Below are 23,882 nucleotides of genomic sequence, written 5' to 3' on the forward strand. Positions count from 1 at the left end.
ATTTTTGAAGATTATTTTGATTTTTCATGTGGAGTACTCCCATGGTTCCCTTTCGGCGCTGCCAATTACATAAATGGAAATTTCTTTTCAGCCAATCACTGGCTTGTTGGTGTTCCCATTACTCACCCCTGGCTCATGACGTAGGGCACACAGGTTAATCCCATATATCAAAGGTGTTTGTCCATTGTCTACTAATTTCCTTGTAATTTATGCCAAAGTACACTAATACTTGCGTCCTCCATGTGATTTACATACAAGCTCCACGACCAGCATTAGAATAATATATATATATATATATATATATATATATATATATATATATATATATATGTATATATACATATATATATATATATAAACTTAAGCTAATCATCAGGATATTAAACATTATTTTATACATTATGCCATTATTCACATTAACAGGGAATGCTGTTCCATTAATAAAACATCAATTTTTTCAGCCTCCGCTCTTTCAATGTATGAAGTTTCCGATTTTATAGTTTCCTTTTGGGGCACTCAGATCGATGTCAGGACTATTAATTTTGAAGCCAGCCTAATCTAAAATAGGTTCCTCATTTCAATTGCTTTTGCATACCCTTTGATAAGCCTTGTAAGCATCTGCATAAGAATTTTAATCCCAGTTAATTTATAATCAATCTCAAGGGGAAAAAAAATGTTTTCGTTCCTCTTTTCAGTCTCATTATTTCCATACTGTACTGTTTATTTAAAATGAGCCACAAATAACATGGCTTTTCCTCAAGCACACCAAGATTCCCTTAGAGAGTACAGGTGGCACACTTACCTTTGAGCTGTGTCTAGCCTGGGTTCAATTCCTGACCCAAAGTCTGGTGTTGGCTTAGCAGCAAGAGTGGCTGTCTTGGGATATTAGGGTCCTGAGTTCAAGCCTCATTGGCTGCTAAATGAACACCAAGGTGAGGTTGACTCAGTGTGCCATCCTTCTGAGGTCGCGAAATGAGTACCAGTGTACTGGTATCGGGGCACAGCTGTACTGCTGTGCCCCAACAAAATGATAGCTACCTGGCAGCCAAGCTGCCATATGCAAGAAGAAGAAGAAGAAGAAGAAAAGTCCCTGACCCAACTATAAACTGCAGGGTCGGTGCTTTGCAGGCAGGGCATCGCATCACAAAGTGCACCATCGCTCAGATGGATATTTTGCTGGGCCTCTCATCTGCTAGCATTAGTTAGTGGACGTTAAAGGTCCCATGATGTGTTTCGTGAAGAGTAGGACAGTTATTGCCAGCACGCTGAACAAATTCCTTCTCAAATCAGCTCCAGTCAAATGTCAGGGCTGGCCAGCCAGTTTGGAAAGACTTAGCTCAAACTTCTCTCACAGCTGATCCCACAAGGTGGGATTAAATGTGGCTCTTAAAGTAGTAGTAGTAGTAGTAGTAGTAGTAGTAGTAGTAGTAGTAGTAGTAGTAGTAGTAGTAGTAGTAGTAGTAGTAGTAGTAGTAGTAGTAGTAGTAGTAGTAGTAGTAGTAGTCTTGTGGGGTTCACCACATGAAATTTCCCTCTCAACACCCTTCCATCCTGACCATCCTCCCTCTGTACCCTCACCTTTCTCATGTCTCTCTTCACCACCTCATTATTGCTCTGCCCCTTCCATCTTTTACAACTACATCCATATCAAAAGGCCTGCTTGACCACATTGCCCTCCTCTCTCACGAGCACATCCCAACCAGTGCAGATTTGCCTCCCAATATCCGTTTCACTTATGTCCCTTACTTCTGTGCAACTCCTGCTCTCCTCATTCCTCTTCGATTCATTTCGAGCATTAGTCCTTAGACAGAGCAGAAACGTTTTTGCCTTTTTGCTCGGGCGAAGGCCCAAACGCCCAAAATATCAGGCACTCACTTCCCATGGTGATGAACATCCTCATCACTTTTCAGTTGACGACATCCGAAGTTGAAACTCACTTTTAAAACTTGACTGTATGAACTTAATTAAAGTTAGGTGGAAGAAACATTTTCAGAAAAAGACAAGTCTTTCCACATCTTGACATTTTCTACATATTGCCGATAATATGTACGACAGTACGCATAATGTGAAGCCATGAAAACCAGCCCTTGACATTCTCAATTTTTTCCGATGTTCAAAACAAACTTCTTCATTTGTCTTGTCTTAATTATAACTAATAATGAATATTCTCATCAACTCAAGAAAATTAATTTATTTCACATGTAATTTTACCGAGCTGGGTGCCAAGATTATTTGCCGCACAGGTCAGGTCAGGTATGGGAGCATGTGCCAGAAGAGCACGTCGCTGCGTCCACTTTCCGCCGGTACTCCAGGGGCCTCCGTCTGGCCATCCCCCAGGCAGATGCCAGGCCCATCCCCATCTCCTTGAGATGATGGTCAACCTGTTGCAACCATGAGGCACGTGGTCGACCCACTGGCCTCCTCCACTCATGAGACTCCCTCGCTGAGAGAATCTTGTGAGCAGGATCAGCGTCAGGAAAACGAGCCACATGTCCATACAGCCGCAACTGACGCTCACGGACTATGCAGGTAACAAATCTCATCCGAGTCTCTCTCAGCAACCGCTCGTTGGACACAAAATCCGACCAGCGATAGCCAAGGATTCTCCGAAGAGACCTGGTACCAAAGGAATTAAGTCTCCGTCTCAGATCCTTGGTCAGAGTCCAAGTCTCGCACCCATAGAGTAAGACTGGAAGTACCAAGGACCTGAAGGCTCGGACTTTCGTCCTCCCGCACAGGTACCGGCAGCGCCACACCCCATGATCCAGTGAATCCATGACTCCCCAGGCCCAACCCAGACGTCTATTGACCTCTGACTCGCAGCCAGCAGAGACATGAATATCACTGCCAAGGTAAGTGAATCTATCCACGACCTCAACATCCTCACCACAAACAGACACAGACAGGACAGCAGCGTCCAAGATGTCACCGAAAGCCTGGATCTTTGTTTTGACCCAAGAAACCCGTAATCCCAACGGCTCCGACTCCTCATTCAGCACCTCGAGGGCCCCCAAGAGGATGTCTAAAGTCTCCGCAAAGATGACTGCATCATCTGCAAAGTCAAGGTCCGAGATCTTGACATTCCCAAATGACGCACCGCAACTTGATCTCTCCGACATCCTCCCTAGAATCCAGTCCATACAAGTGCTGAAAAGTGTGGGGGCAAGTACACATCCCTGACGAACTCCAGTAACAACTGGAAATAATTCAGAGATGGTACCACCACACTTCACAGCACTCTCAGTACCAGAGTAGAGTTCAGACATCAGATCGATCAGTTTTGGTGGCACTCCACGAAGACCAATAATCCTCCAGAGGACATCCCGATTCACTGAATCAAACGCTTTACAGAGATCAACATAGGCTGCAAGCAGCCCCTGCCGAAACTCTCGTCTGCGTTCGGTGAGGACACAAAGTGCAAGGATACGGTCAATCGTTGACCTCTTTGGTGTAAAGCCTGACTGCTCTGGACGCTGGTGCTCAAGCAGATGGTGGCGAACCCTATCGAGAATTATCCGAGCAAAGACCTTGCCCGGCACTGAGAGCAGCGTCACCCCTCGGTAGTTGTTGCAGTCTTGGCGATCACCCTTCCCTTTCCAGAGAGGGACAACAAGGCCCCTCTTCCAGTCAGTTGGGATGATGCCTGTGTTCCAGGCAGAGCACAAAACTGCATGCAACGACACGAGTGCAGCATTTCCACCAGCCTTGAGAAGTTCGGCATGGATGCCACAGATCCCTGGAGCTTTGCCCCGTTTCAACGGGTTCACCGCAGCCCTTGTTTCCACAAGCGTAGGTGGACCACAGTTGATTCGAGGATCAGCAACAGGGATTGTAACACCCTTGACGTCCAACTCGACAGTTGGGGGATCAGCCTGGTACAACCGCTCAAAGTAACCGGCCCAGCAGGCCTTCACTTCAGACTCCTCTGTCAAGAGCCTACCACTCTTTGCTCGAACTGTAGTGCTCCGAGGGATGGGCTTGGATGAACGTAATGCGCGAATTCCCCTGTAAGCGGGACGAGAATCACCTGTCCACAGGTGATGCTCTGCCCCCTCACAGATTCCTCGCACATAGGCCTCCTTGTCCACCCTCAGTGCACTTACAGTTTTACGCCTCAGCTCCCTGAACAGCTCAGCTCTGCCATTCAGCCTGGCCCTGAGACTCTGGTCAATGGTATCCAGTGTCCCTTGAGAGACAAAATTCTTCTTTGCCCTGCGGTGAGCTCCAAGGCATCCACCGGCAACATCAAGGACGGTGGTCTTGAAGGCGCTCCACAACTCTTCAGGACCCCCCAAAGCACCCAGACCCCCCAAGTGTCCACTCAGCCTGTTCGCAAACTTCTCAGCTACTCTCTCATCCCTGAGCTTGGCAACATCCAGCCTCGGCTGGGATGGTACCATTCTCCAGGATTTAAGGTGCAGCTTTAGAGTTGCTACAACAAGCCTGTGGTCAGTATTGAGGAACTGAGCACTCCGGTAGACCCTGCAGTTCTGGATCATCCTCCAACGACCGTCAATGAGGACATGGTCAATCTCCTTTGCCACACCGCCAGCGTTGGAATACCAAGTCCAGCGATGAGCTTGTGGGCGCTGAAACCATGAACCAGCCACCCTAAGTCCATGACTTCTTGCAAAGTCAAGGAACTTAGTGCCATTCTGGTTCATAGTTCCTGACCCATGGGGATCAACACACACCTCATAACCGTCCCTATCAGTTCCAGTCGATGCATTGAAATCCCCCAAGACTAGAAGTGTATCTCGTCTGGGGCACTGATCAACCACAGACTCGAGTGTGGCGTAGAATGCATCCTTCACGGTGAGATCACTCGCCTCAGTCGGAGCATAAACAGAGACCAGGGAAATGACACCTAAGGAGTGACGAATCCTTAATCTCATAATACGCTCGTTGACCGGTGTTACCTCAATTATCATTGGGGTCAGCTTATTGGACACAGCTACAGCAACTCCTTGGGTATGGTAACCATCAGAACGACCAGACCAATAGTAGGTGTAACCACCCACCATTATCTCGCCGCAATCCGGTCTCCGGACCTCAGAGAGAGCTGCAATCCCGATGTCCAAACGCTTGAGCTCAGATGATAACAGAGACAGGTGATCATCCTCTCTTAGGGATAGGACATTCCAGGCACCCACCCGAAGGGACCGCCTCAGGTTAACCCAAGGAGACCGCCGTCTGGTGGACGACACCTCAGCACCACTCCGACACACTCTCCCGCAATCTGACCCAGGGATGTTACCCCGTGGTTTCCCTCCTCTCAAAGATTGGGGGTCCCGAAGGCTTTGCCCCAATCCCGTCATCCGGTGAGCTGCCCTGCGAAGGGAAGCTGCACAGGAGGTACTCCCACGGAGTGGGTTTTCAGATTTTTTTGCGTTTTTGCGTTTTGCGGAAAGAAGGGTTTTACGGTGGCCGGAGTGCAAATCCTGCCACCAACCTCCTAATAAGAAGTGACCCAACTGCAGGAGGACGTCCGCAGACACAGTTGGGCACTAGATATGGATGGCCGTTGGCTCACAAGGAGCTCCTCCGCCCTTTGACAGGTTTTGTTTTTAATCCTGCTGGGTGTCCATATCCAAACACCCTCCTCACCAGAAAACCTGGTGGGGGGGACGGTTTAGTCGCCGACAACCCGACCATGGAACAGGTTAGTACAGGTTTACATGGTACCTGTAGCAGGTCACAGATCGAACCTGACCTGACGCTCAGGCCGCACGTTGGCAAGAAAAACACAAATCTTCCCCGTTGCAAGGAAACGAGAAAGCTGCTTTAGTTTTACCAAATTCCTGCATAAACCTACAAGATTTGGCTGTACCTGGATGGGTTTGAGGGTAGAGGAGTAGCAGCTGAAACCCAAATCCTATCCAGGATCCTCCTGATGACTACAAACCTTTTACCAAGCAAAAGCTACTCAAGTTATAAAAAAATATTGTCACAATAGGTTGTGAATGAGCTGCTGTCATTGCCAAAGTTGTCTAGCAACAGCAACGGGAACCCAGCCAGTGAGCTCCACAAATTGTCCGTGCGACGCCATGGTTTACTTACGTGATGCCATGATGGTTATGTGGCACAAAAATAAGGCCACGCTTCAAAACTTCTTGTGACTAAAGGAGTACAAACATACAACGCTGTATAATCAGATCACTCGCAGAGTTCGCTCTTTTATTCTACAAGTTCATATAATGAGTAGTTTGTTATGTATTCTCAGCAGCTGCCATTGCCACATTTGCAGCTTTTTCTTTATTTTGCTTCTATAACCACTTTTCTAACATTCCCAAGAAGCTATTTGTATAATGCGTACCCAACAATGACAATTTCCACCCCAACTCCCCCCTCCTTCCCTATCAATGCACTGTGTAAGCACCACTCAAACTTCCTGCCACCGTTGCACCCAACAGCCTTTACTATGCCCTGCAATAAGCACCATATCAACCCCCTCCCCCCACCCATGTTGGCAACCCAAAGTGTTAAGTTTTCTAACTGTACCATGTCAGAAGAAACTTTCACTGATACGTACCTAAAAATGTCGCCGCACCACATTTTATTGCATCTTATGTCATGCTGACCTTTATATTTTGGCAACTCTGAAAACTTTCTCGTATACCGATCTCACCAATAAAGCATTATGCGTAATGTATGACTTCATCATGAACAAACCTTATTTACATTCAAAATGTTCTGCATTAATTTTCACTGCTGACACCTTTCACTGCCACTCAGATAATGGGTTCAAAGGTTGTTATAAATTCAGGCTTGCTAACCTGTGGAGGTAAAGAAAATCTTCAGACTTGGTTGTGCCGTGACAAAGGCAAGGCAGTGGGAGCGCAAGCTCGAGCCGAGCCTCAACGGATGGGGTTCAGGGGATCTTAAGGGTCTGGAAGACCTGGGGTTTTAGGTGCTCATCTCTGTTGCATTATCAGGTGTTTTGAAGCACTATTTTACAATCCCGATCCAGATGGTGTTTTCCGAGAAAATGTTTTTAGATGGTATATGAAATATCCTATGTTCAAAACAAGAAAAAGAGCAATCAGAGATTGCAGACCCTCACCAGGATTTGTTTTGCGTTGTGCATTTTTGTGTGATGTTTGTGTACTGGTGTGTTACATAATTAACAATAGACATAACTAGAATTACCACTTCATAACTGCTGGCAGTGATGACCGGGTACCAACACACCCCACTTCGATCGGACGGACAGTTGACCCTGACCCATGACATTTATTATTATTCAGTTGAATTCAGAATGGGATTAAAATAAATTCAATTCAAATCACATGGAAGACCAAATAAAATAGATACTGCATTGGAGTCATCAGAAGGAACCCGAACAAACAAAGAGCAAAGATGAAGTCATCAGGAGGACCCTGGATAGGATTTGGGTTTCAGCTGCTACTCCTCAACCCTCAAACCCATCCAGGTACAGCCAAGTGAACCTTATTAAAAAAAAAAAACAAAAAAAAAACGACCCAGATCAAAAAATTAAATAATTCTGGCTGCCAGAACATCCGCCTGATCAGGTTGAAATTTAAAACCTATATTTCTCCATCATTCCTCGATAATAATTGTGAAGTTTCACATCGATTGATGAGGTTATTCGAGAGAAATATTTTTTTAAAGATATTCGTTCAATCCAATATGGCTGTCAGACCATGTGACCTCAATTATTCATGAATACACTGGTATTCCCCCAGGCTTGGGGAACACTTGTGTGAAGTTTCCTCTCGATCTGTCCAGCCATTCTGGAGAAGATTTTTTTTTATAGGTTTGAGGGTAAATCCAATATCGCTGCCAAACTACGTGACATGACATCATACATGTGAACGTTTTGTTCCTTGTGGATAAGCGGTCATAAGTGTAAATTTTGCCTCGATCTGTTCAGCCGTTTCAGAGAAGAAGATTTTTGAAGGTTAAAAAAAAACAAAAAAACAATACGGCTGCCGAACCACATCACTGATGATGTAATCAATTTTTTTTCTGTGGACCAATTTATCCTTAGATGACCCTCAAAAATTTTCATACTGACCGGATGTCGCGTTAGACGTATGCAATTATGACATCATAACGAAGACACCTTTGACATCATCGAAAAATCACTCATTCCCCACGAGGAGTAGTTGCCGTGTGCCAAGTTTCAATTTTTTCCGTGGTGCAGTTTCAGATATACAGAGGTCCAAAGTTTTTCTTTTTTCCAACATGGTTGCCACACCACATGACCTATGATGTCATAATTATCATTAAAACCATTCTGCATGAGTAGTTGCTCCAATGGTGAAAATTTCGTCTCAATCTGACAAGCGGTTGTCGAGAAAAGCACTCATTCTGTGCGGACAAACAAACAAACAAGCAGTCATAGATTGGTACTTACGAAATCGTCAACTTGACCTCTGACCTTATCTAATAAAAGCTATCTCTAGAGAAGTAAAGGTAGCGACGCAAACCAGAAGTTTCTACGATGATTCTGTACCAAACCATCAAAAATCGAATGTTTGACCTCACTGTGACCTTGACTTTTGACCGATTTTGACCAAAATCTAATCCGCGCGAGCCATCACCCTCCTGAATCACGTGGTGTAACTTGACATTGGTAGCTTCTTCTGTTCTCGAGTTACCGCGGATTAACGTAACGTATAGGTCACACTCGACGCCCCCCCCCCCCAACTCGAAAGGACGCCAGGGCGAGCGCAATGATGTCAGCGCGCACACGCAAAACCTTTACGTGACTCAACGATGCGTCTGCTCGAGCGCGCTGTGCCACGTGACGAGCCGTGATGCGGCGGGTGAAATATTTTTATACAATCTTAAAACGTCTTCAAAACATCCGATTTTTACCAGAATTTCGACAACCGAGTATTAAGCGTCCTAAAGGCCCTGTCACACCTTGACGTTTTAGCCAGAGTATGGCAAGGTATCAAAATGTATGTAAAACGCTGGCGTACGCTGAACTATTGACGTTTTCTTCCAGTTTTGGACGTATGCATAACGTATTACTAACGTACACAGAACGTTTCAATAACATATAGATAACTTATATCAACGAATGCTGAGCGTGTTGTCGGCGTTCACAACCTATGCCCAACAATAGTCTAACTTATGCATAGTGCGTGGCAGCGTATCGTCGACGATCACGTGGCGTAGCCTATTAAAAGGCTGCGGCTCGACGATTCAAATCATAACCGCACTAGACATCAAAGTGTCAAGCCGCTGTCACACCTTGACGTTTTAGCCAGCGTATTCCGACGTATTAAAAATTGGCCGAATACGCTGGCACACGTCAAATACGTTATGGGTAAGTTTTGTATACGTTAAGAGCACGCTGAAGCACGCTGGCAGACGTCGTAGTATGCCGAGCACGTCGACAAATTTTCAGCATGTTGAAAATTTTTCGACGTATGCCAGCGTATGACACACGTTCCTTGTAAGTTACTCATAAGTCGAAACACGGCGAGGTAATGTTTAGCGTCAGTGTTCCAGACTCCCTGGTTTTTTTTTTCTTCGGCATCATGGTGATGTTGACACTTCGATTTGTAGTGCGGTTATGATATAAATCGTTGAGCGGCAGCCTATTAATTATATTATATTATATTATAACCGCACTGGAAATAGAAGTGTCAACATCACCGTGATGCCAAAGAAAAAAAAACCAGGGAGTCTGGAACACTGACGCTAAACAGTGTTCTCATAGGTGACTCATACGTTACTCATAGGTTAGAAATAAGTTTCGGGTATGCTAAACATTACCTCGACGTGTTTCGACTTATGAGTAACTTACAAGTAGTGTGTGCCGACGTGTGTCAACGATCGCGTAACGTGCCTACAACTTATGGCCAGCGTATGCGGAACGTGTGAGTCATACGCTGGCATACGTCAAAAAATTTCAAGCATGTTAAAATTTGTCGACGAGCTTGGCGTACTACGACGTATGCCAGCGTGCTCTTAACGTATATAAAACATACCCATAACGTATTCGACATGTGCCAGCGTTTTAGACAAATTTTTCATAAGTCGGCATACGCTGGCTAAATCGTCAAGGTGTGACAGAGCCTTAAGCGATCGCAAAAACCGAAGACAAAATTAAAATCGAAGTTAAAACAAACTCGTAACGTCGACCGAAGCAAAAACACTGCGTTTCTCCACAGGAATTTACAGAATTATTTAATATTATTTTATCAAAGTCATAAAACCGTAATATTCAGCCATCCACAAACAATCTTTACACCATCCGACGGCTTAGCGAGTCAGGCATGTGACGATGAGCTTTATTGGGATGAAAAATGACTTTTAAATACCATCGTTATCGAAAAAACAACGCGGCCTACAACTAGGCAAGGCGTTCTGCGCCATGGGCGCCAACACTGAAATTTTTAAAACAGCCGTAACTCGACGAATTGACACACAAATTCCACCGAACTTACCTCGATCTTCCAAACTCACGCTCCGTCAACAATACCTGTGGTAACTTTTCTCGAGTTATCATGTTTTGGATGTTTGACCTCACTGTGACCTTGAGGTCAGGTCAGGTATGGGAGCATGTGCCAGAACAGCGCGTCGCTGCGTCCACTTTCCGCCGGTACTCCAGGGGCCTCCGTCTGGCCATCCCCCAGGCAGATGCCAGGCCCATCCCCATCTCCTTGAGATGATGGTCAACCTGCTGCAACCATGAGGCACGTGGTCGGCCCACTGGCCTCCTCCACTCATGAGACTCCCTCGCTGAGAGAATCTGGTGAGCAGGATCAGCGTCAGGAAAACGAGCCACATGTCCATACAGCCGCAACTGACGCTCACGGACTATGCAGGTAACAAATCTCATCCGAGTCTCTCTCAGCAACCGCTCGTTGGACACAAAATCCGACCAGCGATAGCCAAGGATTCTCCGAAGAGCTCCGGTACCAAAGGAATTAAGTCTCCGTCTCAGATCCTTGGTCAGAGTCCAAGTCTCGCACCCATAGAGCAAGACTGGAAGTACCAAGGACCTGAAGACTCGGACTTTCGTCCTCCCGCACAGGTACCGGCAGCGCCACACCCCATGATCCAGTGAATCCATGACTCCCCAGGCCCGACCCAGACGTCTATTGACCTCTGACTCGCAGCCAGCAGAGACATGAATATCACTGCCAAGGTAAGTGAATCTCTCCACGACCTCAACATCCTCACCACAAACAGACACAGACAGGACAGCAGCATCCAAGATGTCACCGAAAGCCTGGATCTTAGTTTTGACCCAAGAAACCCGTAATCCCAATGGCTCCGAATCCTCATTCAGCACCTCGAGGGCCCCCAAGTGGATGTCTAAAGTCTCCGCAAAGATGACTGCATCATCTGCAAAATCAAGGTCCGAGATCTTGACATTGCCAAACGATGCACCGCAACTTGATCTCTCCGACATCCTCCCTAAAATCCAGTCCATACAAGTGCTGAAAAGTGTGGGGGCAAGTACACATCCCTGACGAACTCCAGTAACAACTGGAAATAAGTCAGAGATGGTACCACCACACTTCACAGCACTCTCAGTACCAGAGTAGAGTTCAGACATCAGATCGATCAGTTTTGGTGGCACCCCACGAAGACCAAGAATCCTCCAGAGGACATCCCGATTCACTGAATCGAACGCTTTACAGAGATCAACATAGGCTGCAAGCAGCCCCTGCCGAAACTCTCGTCTGCGTTCGATGAGGACACGAAGTGCAAGGATACGGTCAATCGTTGACCTCTTTGGTGTAAAGCCTGACTGCTCTGGACGCTGGTGCTCAAGCAGATGGTGGCGAACCCGATCAAGAATTATCCGAGCAAAGACCTTGCCCGGCACTGAGAGCAGCGTCACCCCTCGGTAGTTGTTGCAGTCTTGGCGATCACCCTTCCCTTTCCAGAGAGGGACAACAAGGCCCTACTTCCAGTCAGTTGGGATGATGCCTGTGTTCCAGGCAGAGCACAAAACTGCATGCAACGACATGAGTGCAGCAGTTCCACCAGCCTTGAGAAGTTCAGCATGGATGCCACAGATCCCTGGAGCTTTGCCCCGTTTCAATTGGTTCACCGCAGCCCGTGTTTCCACAAGCGAAGGTGGACCACAGTTGATTCGAGGGTCAGCAACAGGGATTGTAACACCCTTGACGTCCAACTCGACAGCTGGGGGATCAGCCTGGTACAACCGCTCAAAGTAACCGGCCCAGCGGGCCTTCACTTCAGACTCTTCTGTCAAGAGCCGACCACTCCCCTGCTCGAACTGTAGTGCTCCGAGGGATGGGCTTGGATGAACGTAATGCACGAATTCCCCTGTAAGCGGGACGAGAATCACCTGTCCACAGGTGATGCTCTACCCCCTCACAAATTCCTCGCACATAGGCCTCCTTGTCCACCCTCAGTGCACGTACAGTTTTACGCCTCAGCTCCCTGAACAACTCAGCTCTGCCATTCAGCTTGGCCCTGCGACTCTGGTCAATGGTATCCAGTGTCCCTTGAGAGACAAAATTCTTCTTTGCCCTGCGGTGAGCTCCAAGGCATCCACCGGCAACATCAAGGACGGTGGTCTTGAAGGCGCTCCACAACTCTTCAGGACCCCCCAAAGCACCCAGACCCCCCAAGTGTCCACTCAGCCTGTTCGCAAACTCCTCAGCTACTCTCTCATCCCTGAGCTTGGCAACATCCAGCCTAGGCTGGGATGGTACCATTCTCCAGGATTTAAGGTGCAGCTTTAGAGTTGCTACAACAAGCCTGTGGTCATTATTGAGGAACTGAGCACTCCGGTAGACCCTGCAGTTCTGGATCATCCTCCAACGACCGTCAATGAGGACATGGTCAATCTCCTTTGCCACGCTGCCAGCGTTGGAATACCAAGTCCAGCGATGAGCTTGGGAGCGCTGAAACCATGAACCAGCCACCCTAAGTCCATGACTTCTTGCAAAGTCAAGGAACTTAGTGCTATTCTGGTTCATAGTTCCTGACCCATGGGGACCAACACACACCTCATAACCGTCCCTATCAGTTCCAGTCGATGCATTGAAATCCCCCAAGACTAGAAGTGTATCTCGTCTGGGGCACTGATCAACCACAGACTCGAGTGTGGCATAGAATGCATCCTTCACGGTGAGATCACTCGCCTCAGTCGGAGCATAAACAGAGACCAGGGAAATGACACCTAAGGAGTGACGAATCCTTAATCTCATAATACGCTCGTTGACCGGTGTTACCTCAATTATCATTGGGGTCAGCTTATTGGAGACAGCGACAGCAACTCCTTGGGTATGGTAACCATCAGAGCGACCAGACCAATAGTAGGTGTAACCACCCACCATTATCTCGCCGCAATCCGGTCTCCGAACCTCAGAGAGAGCTGCAATCCCGATGTCCAAACGCTTGAGCTCAGATGATAACAGAGACAGGTGATCATCCTCTCTTAGGGATAGAACATTCCAGGCACCCACCCGAAGGGACCGCCTCAGGTTAACCCAAGGAGACCGCCGTCTGGTGGACGACACCTCAGCACCACTCCGACACACTCTCCCGCAATCTGACCCAGGGATGTTACCCCATGGTTTCCCTCCTATCATCAAAGATTGGGGGTCCTGAAGGCTTTGCCCCAATCCCGTCATCCGGTGAGCTGCCCTGCGAAGGGAAGCTGCGCAGGAGGTACTCCCACAGAGTGGGTTTTCAGATTTTTTTGCGTTTTTGCGTTTTGCGGAATGAAGGGTTTTACGGTGGCCGGAGTGCAAATCCTGCCACCAACCTCCTGATAAAAAGTAACCCAACTGCAGGAGGACGTCCGCAGACACAGTTGGGCACTAGATATGGATGGCCGTTGGCTCACAAGGAGCTCCTCCGTCCTTTGACCTTGACCTTTGACCGATTTTGACCAAAATCTAATCGGCGCTAGCCATCACCCTCCTGAATCATGTGGTGTAATTTGACATTGGTAGCTTCTTCCATTCTCAAGTTATCGTGCCTACAAACAAACAAACAAGCAGTCATAGACTGGTACTTACGAAATCGTCAACTTGACCTCTGACCTTGTCGAATAAATGCTGTCTCTAGAGAAGGAAGCGACGCAAACCAGAAGTTTCTACGATGATTCTGTACCAAACCATCAAAAATCGTAACGTCGACCGAAGCAAAAATCTCCATTTCTCCACGCAATTATTCAATATTATTTTATCAAAGTCACAAAACCGTAATATACAGCCATCCACCAACAATCTTTACATAATCCGATGGCTCAGCGAGTCAGGCATGCGACGATAACCTTTATTGGGATAAAAAAAAATGACTTTTAAACACCATCTTTATCGAAAACACCGTCAGCGCGCACATGGAAAACCATTACGTGACTCAACGTAATGGTTACCATTACCTCTGCTCGAGTGCGCTGCACCACATGACGACGTGTGACGCGGCGAGTGACATTTTTTATACAATCTTAAAACGTCTCCAAAACATCCGATTTTTACCAGAATTTCGACAACCGAGTTTTAAGCGTCCTAAGCGATTGCAAAAACCGAAAACAAAATTAAAATCGAAGTTAAAACGAACTCGTAACGTCGAGCGAAGCAAAAATCCTCCATTTCTCCACATGAATTTACGGAATTATGTTTGACCTCACTGTGACCTTGACCTTTGACCGATTTTGACCAAAATCTAATCAGCGCTAGCCATCACCCTCCTGAATCACGTGGTGTAATTTGACATTGGTAGCTTCTTCCGTTCTCGAGTTATTGTGCCTACAAACAAACACACAAACACACAAACACACACTCAAACAGAGGACGGAAGTCATCAATATACTTCCGAAATCTTTAGATTTCGTAAGTAACAAACAGACACACAAACAAATGGATCCAAATGCAATACCCTCTCCTCCAGCGAGGGTCATCAAACAGCATCTATCATGGTGTTTCTCACATTTATTAACCAGAAAGTGATTTTTATCCTGTTTTCTAATAAATGTGATAAAAATGTATCGTCATGTTTGTAAGATGACTGAAGTTAACCGTTCATAGTTAACTGTTAACAATCTATCAGGTTGAATAAATAACCAAGGAAATACAGCACGGTGTTTTTATAGGCGTATAAATGATGTCAAGCTTCAGGGTTATATTTGATAAAAAAAAAAACAAGATATTGCGCAACTACGAAGAATTATAATCGATCTCCTTCCTGTGTGTGTGTCATTGCGTTGATTTGTTGTCCTCTTTGCTGACTTGAACTGTTCCTTTGGAGGTTCACAAACAACACACGGAACCTTGTTCGCCAGTTTAACTTGTACGATGGATGACGGTGTAACTATTTGCACGAACACCTTAACAGGATGGCGTTCTATTCTGTTTGATGAGGCTGAACACTCTCTCTCTCTCCTCTCAAGCATTGCTATGTGGGATAACCAAAATCAATTTAGTAACTTTGAAAGAGAAACTTGAATCTACCTGAAGGACCACAGTTGTTAACATCTGATGCTCATTCTGTTGAACTGTTTCTCATGATCGTCGTTCCTCCCTCGTACACTTATCACTTTTCCCCCAGACTGCATCAGGAATATCATGCTTCTCCAGAAACCAGCAGTCGACAAATTCCTCTCATCGTTTAACGATCTGTGCAGGTATGTGCTGAAGCAAGTCTGAGTGTACTTTGCACAAAAAGATTCCACCAGTTTCAACTGTACACTCTTCGTTCCTTTCAAAATTCAAAAGTCCTGCATAGTTGAAGCCGCTGTCATCAAAGGGCAATTTGTCTAAGGCCTGAGAAGTAGCTTTCACATAAAATGCTCTCAATCGTTCAGAGAACTTCCTTTCATCAGCAAGAACAATGTCACCTTCATAATGATTTGTTGCTGTGATAACTGTTCGGAGGATTTCTCAAAGTCTACCTTTGTGATGTCATCTTCCCGTTTGATGGCATCCAATGTAACGAATTTACGAAGCAGCTTTTTGAGGAAGACTGCGTCAGATACTAGGTATATCCTGGGATCCTTTCGCTGCACAAGAAGGTTGATGCTGAGTGAAGGTAGGAAGTACTGACTCACATAAAAGCAAGTGTACTTCAGTCGTAGGATCTTCAAACGCAGCAAGCGTTCTACTGAATCCTGCTTCTCACGGATGTTCAGATTTGAAAAAGCTTTGCAATGAACTGTGGAGTTGTAAGATTCTACACGCAGCTTTTTCGAAGCAAAGCCATTGAACTCTGAAAAAACACATAAGAAAAAGAATCGTGGCGGGGAAATGTTTACGATTTTCAACGCCGGAGCGCCAAAAATGCGAAAAACTTTTCATTTGTTTCCGGAACGCTTGTCAGCCCTTGAGATTAGCTTGCATGGTCATGAGAGCATGAAACTTGGAGATAAAATCGTGAGAAAAAAAAGGACAGAGTTAGCTTGTGTGTAAATTATGGATTGAGAAGTATGTCTGCGTCGACATATCTATTTCTTCACCGATTTGCAGGAGAAATATGCAAAGGAGTCATATTCAATGATAGTGGAACCACAGCAACAGTAACACCACGAGCGGATCGTGAAAAAATAGCCAAATAAAGGGAGGACAAAGTGGTTTTGATGGCAGGTGTGGCATAGGCTTGTCCGAGTCACACGACAGACCGGTCTTGTCCTCACCCACCGCTCTACAATTTCCAGCTGCTTGACTCCCTCGCCAACCTTATCTCTTTATCGCCCATCAATCTCTTTCTGCGCGTCAGCAGAGCAGCTGTTGGTGCCAACTCCACAATCTCACGGTGTATAATTGACGCATCACCATGTCTGAGTGGGATAAGGTTTTATTGGTCCAAATCCTGATGGTTTCTTCAATTCCGACATGATATTTGGCACGTTCCTGCATTTGCGCCGATAGTCAGCGCGGCCGGCAGTCCCGGCTGGTTGCGTTCACCGATTCCGATGTGTTGTGCAAGAACTATCGACCGAGTGAGCGTGCCAAGCAGCAGAAAGTCTTGGTCTCACTCTGCAGAAAGGAATCTTTTTTTCTTTTTTTTTCGGTGAACCCAAAAGCAGCTGCGTCTCATCTCAATGAGAAGTTAATGGCAAGTGCAGAGCTCATTGTGATGAGCAAGAAAAATCGTCAAATTGCCCAAGTTTTAAAGTTCTCGACACGAGAAAAGTTCTACTTTCAAAGTTGCATGTTCAAAAGTAAAAAATTGTTCTGGGAACATGAAATATAAAATATTAAATTTTTTAACTATTAATATTAATTAATACATTTAAGACTATATTCTTTTTATGAAGACTTCACACCCATATTTACACATCTCAACATAAAAGACAACTATTTTTTAAAATTCTACCTTCTTCACTCTCTGACCGAGTGGTGACCCGTCCAGCATCGGTTCTTCGCCAAGGTCGTGACTTGTCGTGAGCGCATTTACGCCGTCAAGTGTGCGGGCCTCCACGACCACCACCACTGAGTTGAATTTTTTATATTATTTCTACACAACCATTCATTTAGTTATAATGCTGTTGCCATTTTGTTCTCTCCTATTACATAATTGTGTGAACTTTTCATGATTCTGGGTGAATGGCTGCAAATGTTCAGAATTTGACCCTTCCCTCCTGCCACCCAGCAAGTTGCATTTCAGAAACAAAATCTTAAGGCAAACTCCATGCACTTATTAACATAGTACTGCAATGTAGATCAGTACAATGCAAAGAGGAGATCCTGCAGAGACAGGATGTATTTCTGAATGTATTAGTACCACGCCTATTTATGACTGACTGTCTTTTGTCGAAGAGTGATGGGTTGACAGGATAGCCTGGAGGTACGCATGCTTACCTCTAAGCTGTCTAGCCAGGGATTGAATCTCAGCCCAACTACAAACTGTCATCCTGGTGTTTCACAAGCAAGGTGATTCATCAATGTGTGTGCCCATCCCTCGGATGCACGTTAAACTGAGGGTCCAGTCAGTGGACGTTAAAGGTCCCACTTAAGCAAACAATCGCGGGCACCCTGAACGAGTTCCAAATTCCTGCTCTAACCCCACAAGGGGCACTGCATCAGCGTCACGGCCGTGCCTCCAAGCAAATGATGCTACCCTGCAGCATTGTGCTACATACTAACGAGAAAAAAAGTGGTCCTTCAAACAATGAAATTGAGCTCGTTTCACTATGAATACTTTCTTATTCCTCTTGTGGAGTAGACACAATACAAAATGGAGACGTGAGAAGATGACAAGATAGTTAGTTGACAAAGTCGATAGAGATCAAAAGAAGGCGTCATGCGGAGGAATGGTAAGGAGGTGGAGGCGGTGGCAGTGTTTTTGCATATGTAATATGTTGATGGCTCTAAAACTGACATTTTTTTGCCAGCAGTCACAAATCAGTCATCGTTATTGATATGTATGTCCCACAGTGTTATTCACGCTCGTTGAGAAACCCGTCTTGATACCTCTTTCCAAAAGTGTTTTTGTGCAAACCCTCGTCTATGCATGCCTGCTCTGACACTACAACATGCAGCACAATGTTTGAGCTGTATTTTATCTGTGCCAATAATAATGTACAACAACGATGTATATGCAGTTGAGCTCAAGCCTCCGACGTTGTGCTTCCTTCTTGCATCCTCCCAGCTGGGCAGACTGCACCACCGAGCCACCTGATTCGCATCGAGGGAAATAATCATGCGCAGTACATGGAGGACTCCGTCAGTGGACGGCAGAGTGTCATCGTACCGTACGAGTCCCCCCAGGTCAGTCACAGAGCCACCTTCGCCGACGTGCAGTGTTGACTTGCATTTGGAACATTTCATTTACTTCTATGTAAAATGGTCCAAAGATTACACATAAATCTGATCTTCAACATCAAATGCCTAAACAGGTATAAGGAAGGTTACACACTAACATGAGGAAGGGGTGTACAAGCAGACAAGGTTTTAAGAATATAAAAGTGATTGGTCAGCAGACAAGGTCATAAGACTGGAGAGAAAAGCAAGAATGGACAGACATGGGGAGTCGACTTCAAAAGCCTGAGAAGAGAGATAAATAAGTGGAGGTGAGGGGAAAGCTTAGACCGTGTGATCTTGATAAGGACGAGAGGAAGAATGCACAGAACCTGTCGCAGTTGGATATGGAGGCAAACGCTCAGAGGAATGAGGTGCAAGGTTCGAGATGAGATGCAACCGACTTGTCTTTGGTGCGAAAGATTCTGTTGCTCGGCCTTTCTTTGACTTTTGGTGCAACTTACTGACCTCAATTTAGCAGAGTTTTTTTTTTTTAAGTTGAAGTGAAATTCACCCTGAAGTTCATTCAGTTTGATGCAGATCAAACTTTCAATCCTTTCATCCACAACATAACATTCTGTGCCGAAATGATAAAAAAACTACATTGACCCTTTAACCTTTCTACTCTCGCATCAGTTACTCGACACGTTCTCACATTTTCAATTCACTCTCAGTTCGAATTGTGCAGGAAGTGGATGAAGGAAAATCTTCAGGACTATTGTAAAGTTGCTTGTGATCCAGCACGCTCAACATGACTGTGCAACACTATCGAGAATGCAATGAAGATACCTGGGGGGAGGTGGGAACGACGACGACGACGACGACGACGACGATGACGATGACTTTTGTTTTTTTTTTCAGGCAAGACAGGAATGTGCACCTTCCAAGGATCCATTGTAGGTTGCTAAATCCATTTGGCCGAGTGCTAGGTTATCCACTAATCACAATCCCTGTGTGTGATGTTGGCGTGGGTAATTAGTAATGAAATTAATTGGAGGAAATCCCATGGGTTTGGTAATTTCAGGTTGGAGAAAAGTTACTTTGGGGGGGGGGGGGGGGAAGTACAGTCAATGCAAGTCATACAATATGAAATCGAGTTGGCGTTGCCGACCTGCATGGACAATGCAATCGAGCAGAGTAAAATTTGGAAGATTGTTGGTGTCATTTACGTGGAAGGTGGAAGTGTCAATTTTGGAGTATGGACGGACAAATTTCCTTTACAGGGACAAACTTGCTCCGGCATTCGATAAAAAGGAGTTTATTTAGAGTTTCTGTGAAATTCTACAAGGTTTCAAGAGTTACGGAGGCATTTTGTTTGCAAAGAATTGCTCAACTTGAGGCCTTCGATTGTAGGATGGGGAACCGTGAAGAGAGTACACCATGAGAGGCTGACAACATATTCCAAGAGGTAGAATGGGAATGTTGCAAGTGATGGGTAAAAATAATTGTGGATGGGGATGGAGGTACATGTGGAAGAAAACCACAAAAACCACTAACTACGATAATTGATTGTGATAAAAGATTCTTTTTCACGCATTTTACCTCAATTTACCTCCTCGTTGACGTTCAGATAGACACATAATACAATTGTGAAGTCCACCATGCCGTCTTTTTATTAAATCTGGAAGCGAAGCAACAAGAGGCATGCCTCATCATAATAGTAATAATAATAATAATAACAATTGTTCCATCACAAAGGGTCTTCTATGCAACAGGAGGCCATTAGGCCCATCAAGCCTGGGGAATGGTTGCTCACCAATTGTTGTTTATCCACATCGTTTGTAAAATCTTATGGCACGACGCAGCCAGGGTTCAAACCACCGTCTCTTCAGACTCAGAGCAGACGGTCTATTACCACTACACCACTGAGTCTGGTTAAGAGTTAGTCCCCTAAATTAATTAAATAAATGCTCCGCTATTGAACCAAAAGCACATTCGAGTGAATGTGTTAACATTACAAATGTTAACCGACTGTTCAACAACCCACCCCACCCTTACCCCTAACCAATTTCAGCATCGATGCTGCAAAACCAGGTGAACACCTGGATGTGAAACATTGACAAATTTCATCCCACCCGCAGGTTGGGACCGAGTATACGACTGTCCTGTACAACTTCATGTGCAACAGCAGCTGTGTTGGTGGCATGAACCGCCGTCCTGTGCTCATCATCATTACCCTGGAAACACGAGAGTGAGTTACACCCACAGTCACGATGTAAGGCACCGTGCATTCATCAGGTTCACAGTCCACGTCATTGATAATTATAATCCATTCCACATGACTTCTTGTTAATGAAATGTTCCCTGTTCACGAAGTACTGTTGCATCGATTATTATCAATTTACCTGTACAACAAACATCACACAGTTTTCTAAGAAGCCAAATAAGAGACCCCCCAGGGTGATCCCCAGGGCTGACAGGATGGCCTAGAAATACACAAACTCTCCTCGAAGCTGTCGAGCCTGGGTTGGAATTCCGACCCAGCTATAAACTCTCATGCCAATTCATCAATGTGAGTGCCGTCAACTGGATAGACATGAAACGTGCATCCCGTATGCCGGTATTGGTTGGGTGATGTTAAATTATCCCAACGTGTCCTTCGCAAAGAGTAGGCAAGCCATCGCCAGCAACCTTGACAAAACTACAAATTCCTCCCCGAACTACTTAGTGGAGCGTCAGGCTTGGCCAGCCAATTCGTGAAAGACTTGGGCCAAAAAAAACAACTTCCCTCAGTCACCCCCCCCCCCACCCCACAAAGCGTGGGAAAAAATTGTGCCTATTAAAGAAGAAGCTGATTGAACACTTTTCTAATTCTACCGTCATCGGCAATCGAGCCCTGCACAAGTTGCTCATATTTATTCTCGTGCCCTGGGAAATAATTATTTAATTCGGTATTGTGTTAACCGATTGATATGAAACACCAAACCCACCGGAATCGTGCTCTCTTTAACCAATCACTGCATTCATCATCTTGGTAAACTCTCATTATCCAACTGCAATGGTACCGGTCATGTCTCTCACCCATGATGGCAGCTATGGATCTCTCAGTGATTGACCCCAGCCGTTTGCAACTCGGAATATAAAAACTAAATTTCCTGATCAGTTTGCATCAAACCATTTGGTGCCGCAGAGAAGTCTCAAAGCCGGCCTACTGGATGTGGGTCTGACAGGTAGAAAGAGGATCGCTCAACTGGCCTTTCTGAATTCATCTATATATGATGGAGCAAGTGTTTGTGTATGTACGTACGTATGTGTGTACGTCCGCCCGATACCCATTGGTTTGTCTGAGGCCACGCAGCATAATTGTAACCTGAAAAAAAGCAAAAACGTACATGTCCGCCATTTTGGTGCCATGGAAAGTACAATACATCTTTGGAAATGTTATATTCACAATCGTCATGCCCTCCCTATAAGTTTTCTGTTCAGTGTAAAATAATCTAAGTGGCTGTTAAAAAGGATCATCAAATATTCGAAAAGTTGGAGCCGATAGGCATCATGGGCCTTGTGAAGGCAACAGGACGTATAGGCCTCCAGTTTCAGGCCTCTAGTATCAGCCGATGGTCCAGTGCAATCATTGGAATTATCTGATACGTAACCACGATTTATTATATACGCACAGAAGCAGTCAGCATGTTTTTGCTTCTTATGCGTAACCCGGTGTATTTTTTATTTTTGGGAGCGATTACAACAGTGGTCTGCTACCTATACACCACATGGGTTCAATTTTCTGTCCAATTGAATTTTTATTTTTTTCCGTAGGATTGGATTAATTTGAAGAAAATTTTACTTGATAATTCTTTCTCTCCGAGGGGTGTTTCCATGTTTCAAGGGAGGAAAGACACATAGACAGATGACATGAGCTTATTATATATATATATATATATATATATATATATATATATATATATATATATATGGATGCAGGGGTGGGGGGGGGTCATATATATAATTTGTGGGGTTCGAGGGGGTGGGGGGGGGAAGATATTTAATGGGACAGAATTAAAACCCATGCTTAAAGCAAGCCTGAAAGTAGGTGGTGTTGACTTTATCGGTCATTTGGTATTCCCAGTAGTTTATAAACATATTTCCTTGGATTGACATCAATGGCAATTAACTTTGGCCCAGTATTTCAGTCTCATTAATTCCGATCGTAATAGTAGAGGCAAATCCTCAGCTTCCACGAGGACAGCAGAGACCAGAGTGCTTCTTACAGCTTCTGGACAGACCTGTACTGTTTTCGATGGGATGGTTTCAAGTTTGTTCCGATTAGTTTGACATGTCACAGAAGGCTTGGCCGCCGAAGACAAGGTGTGAGCGGATAAAGGCCTTATATAGAAATAATAAGCTTTCTTGATGTGCTTCCCCATGATGTACCAGGTTTTTTTTCCTCTGCAGCAATTAAATTGAGACCTTTTGCATATTTGGCACTCAACTTTTTAATATGGGGATTCAAAGTTAATCCTTTGTCAAAGGTAATCCTTAAAAATGCTGCTTCATGGGAAACTTTATTGGGAGTACCAATGAGTGTTGCAGAGAGATCACTCATGTTTTACTTGCGTGCAAAAACAATCAGTTTTGGACTGAGCTTCTGAGAATTGAAATGGTCATTGCTGGATCCGTTGCTTAATCTTGCAAATATCCATTTGGAGTTTTTTTTTGAAGTCGTAATCGTTCATCATAATACTAAAAAGTGTTGGACTCGTACTGCCTTTGGGGACTGCCATTGTCGGTTTGAAATATGGAGGACAATGTTTGGCCTACTCTTCTCTGAGAGGTTCTATTTTAGAAAAAGTCTCGAATCCAGGAAAACATTTTGCCTTTAACCCCTAATCGGTGGATTTTGAAAATGGAGAACTTCTTTTAAAATTGTGTCATAATCCTTTTTGAATGTCAAGAGACACCCCAAAATACAACTTATGGTTGTTTAAAGCTTTCCTGATGTCATTAGCTAAGCCAAAAACATCGTCAATAGTACCACATCCTTTCCTAAACCAGCTTTGAAAATTGTACAAAAGATTCTTTCTTTCTTTCTAAGAATACCAAATGTCCATTGATCATCTTTTCCATTATTTTACACAGGACGGAGATGAGACCAATAAAACAATAGGAGGTTGGATTTGGATTGTCCCTTTCACTTAAACTAGAAAGCATCTCAAAATGCCAAGCCCATCC

General features: G+C 45.0%; 1 protein-coding gene across 1 annotated transcript in view; it reads left to right on the forward strand.

The window, feature by feature from the left end:
- The window catches only part of LOC147029081 (tumor protein 63-like), an 87,394-nt gene that overhangs the window by 39,199 nt on the left and 24,313 nt on the right, over positions 1-23,882 (forward strand). Inside the window, exons 4-5 of the mRNA XM_085880038.1 lie at positions 18,562-18,680; positions 20,792-20,901. Coding sequence (XP_085736164.1) covers positions 18,562-18,680; positions 20,792-20,901 — 229 coding nt within the window. The remainder of the gene's footprint in view (positions 1-18,561; positions 18,681-20,791; positions 20,902-23,882) is intronic.

Source organism: Eptatretus burgeri, chromosome 4 (assembly GCF_056783735.1).
Source record: "Eptatretus burgeri isolate ZD-2024b chromosome 4, Ebu_testis_v1, whole genome shotgun sequence".
Lineage (NCBI taxonomy): Eukaryota > Metazoa > Chordata > Myxini > Myxiniformes > Myxinidae > Eptatretus > Eptatretus burgeri.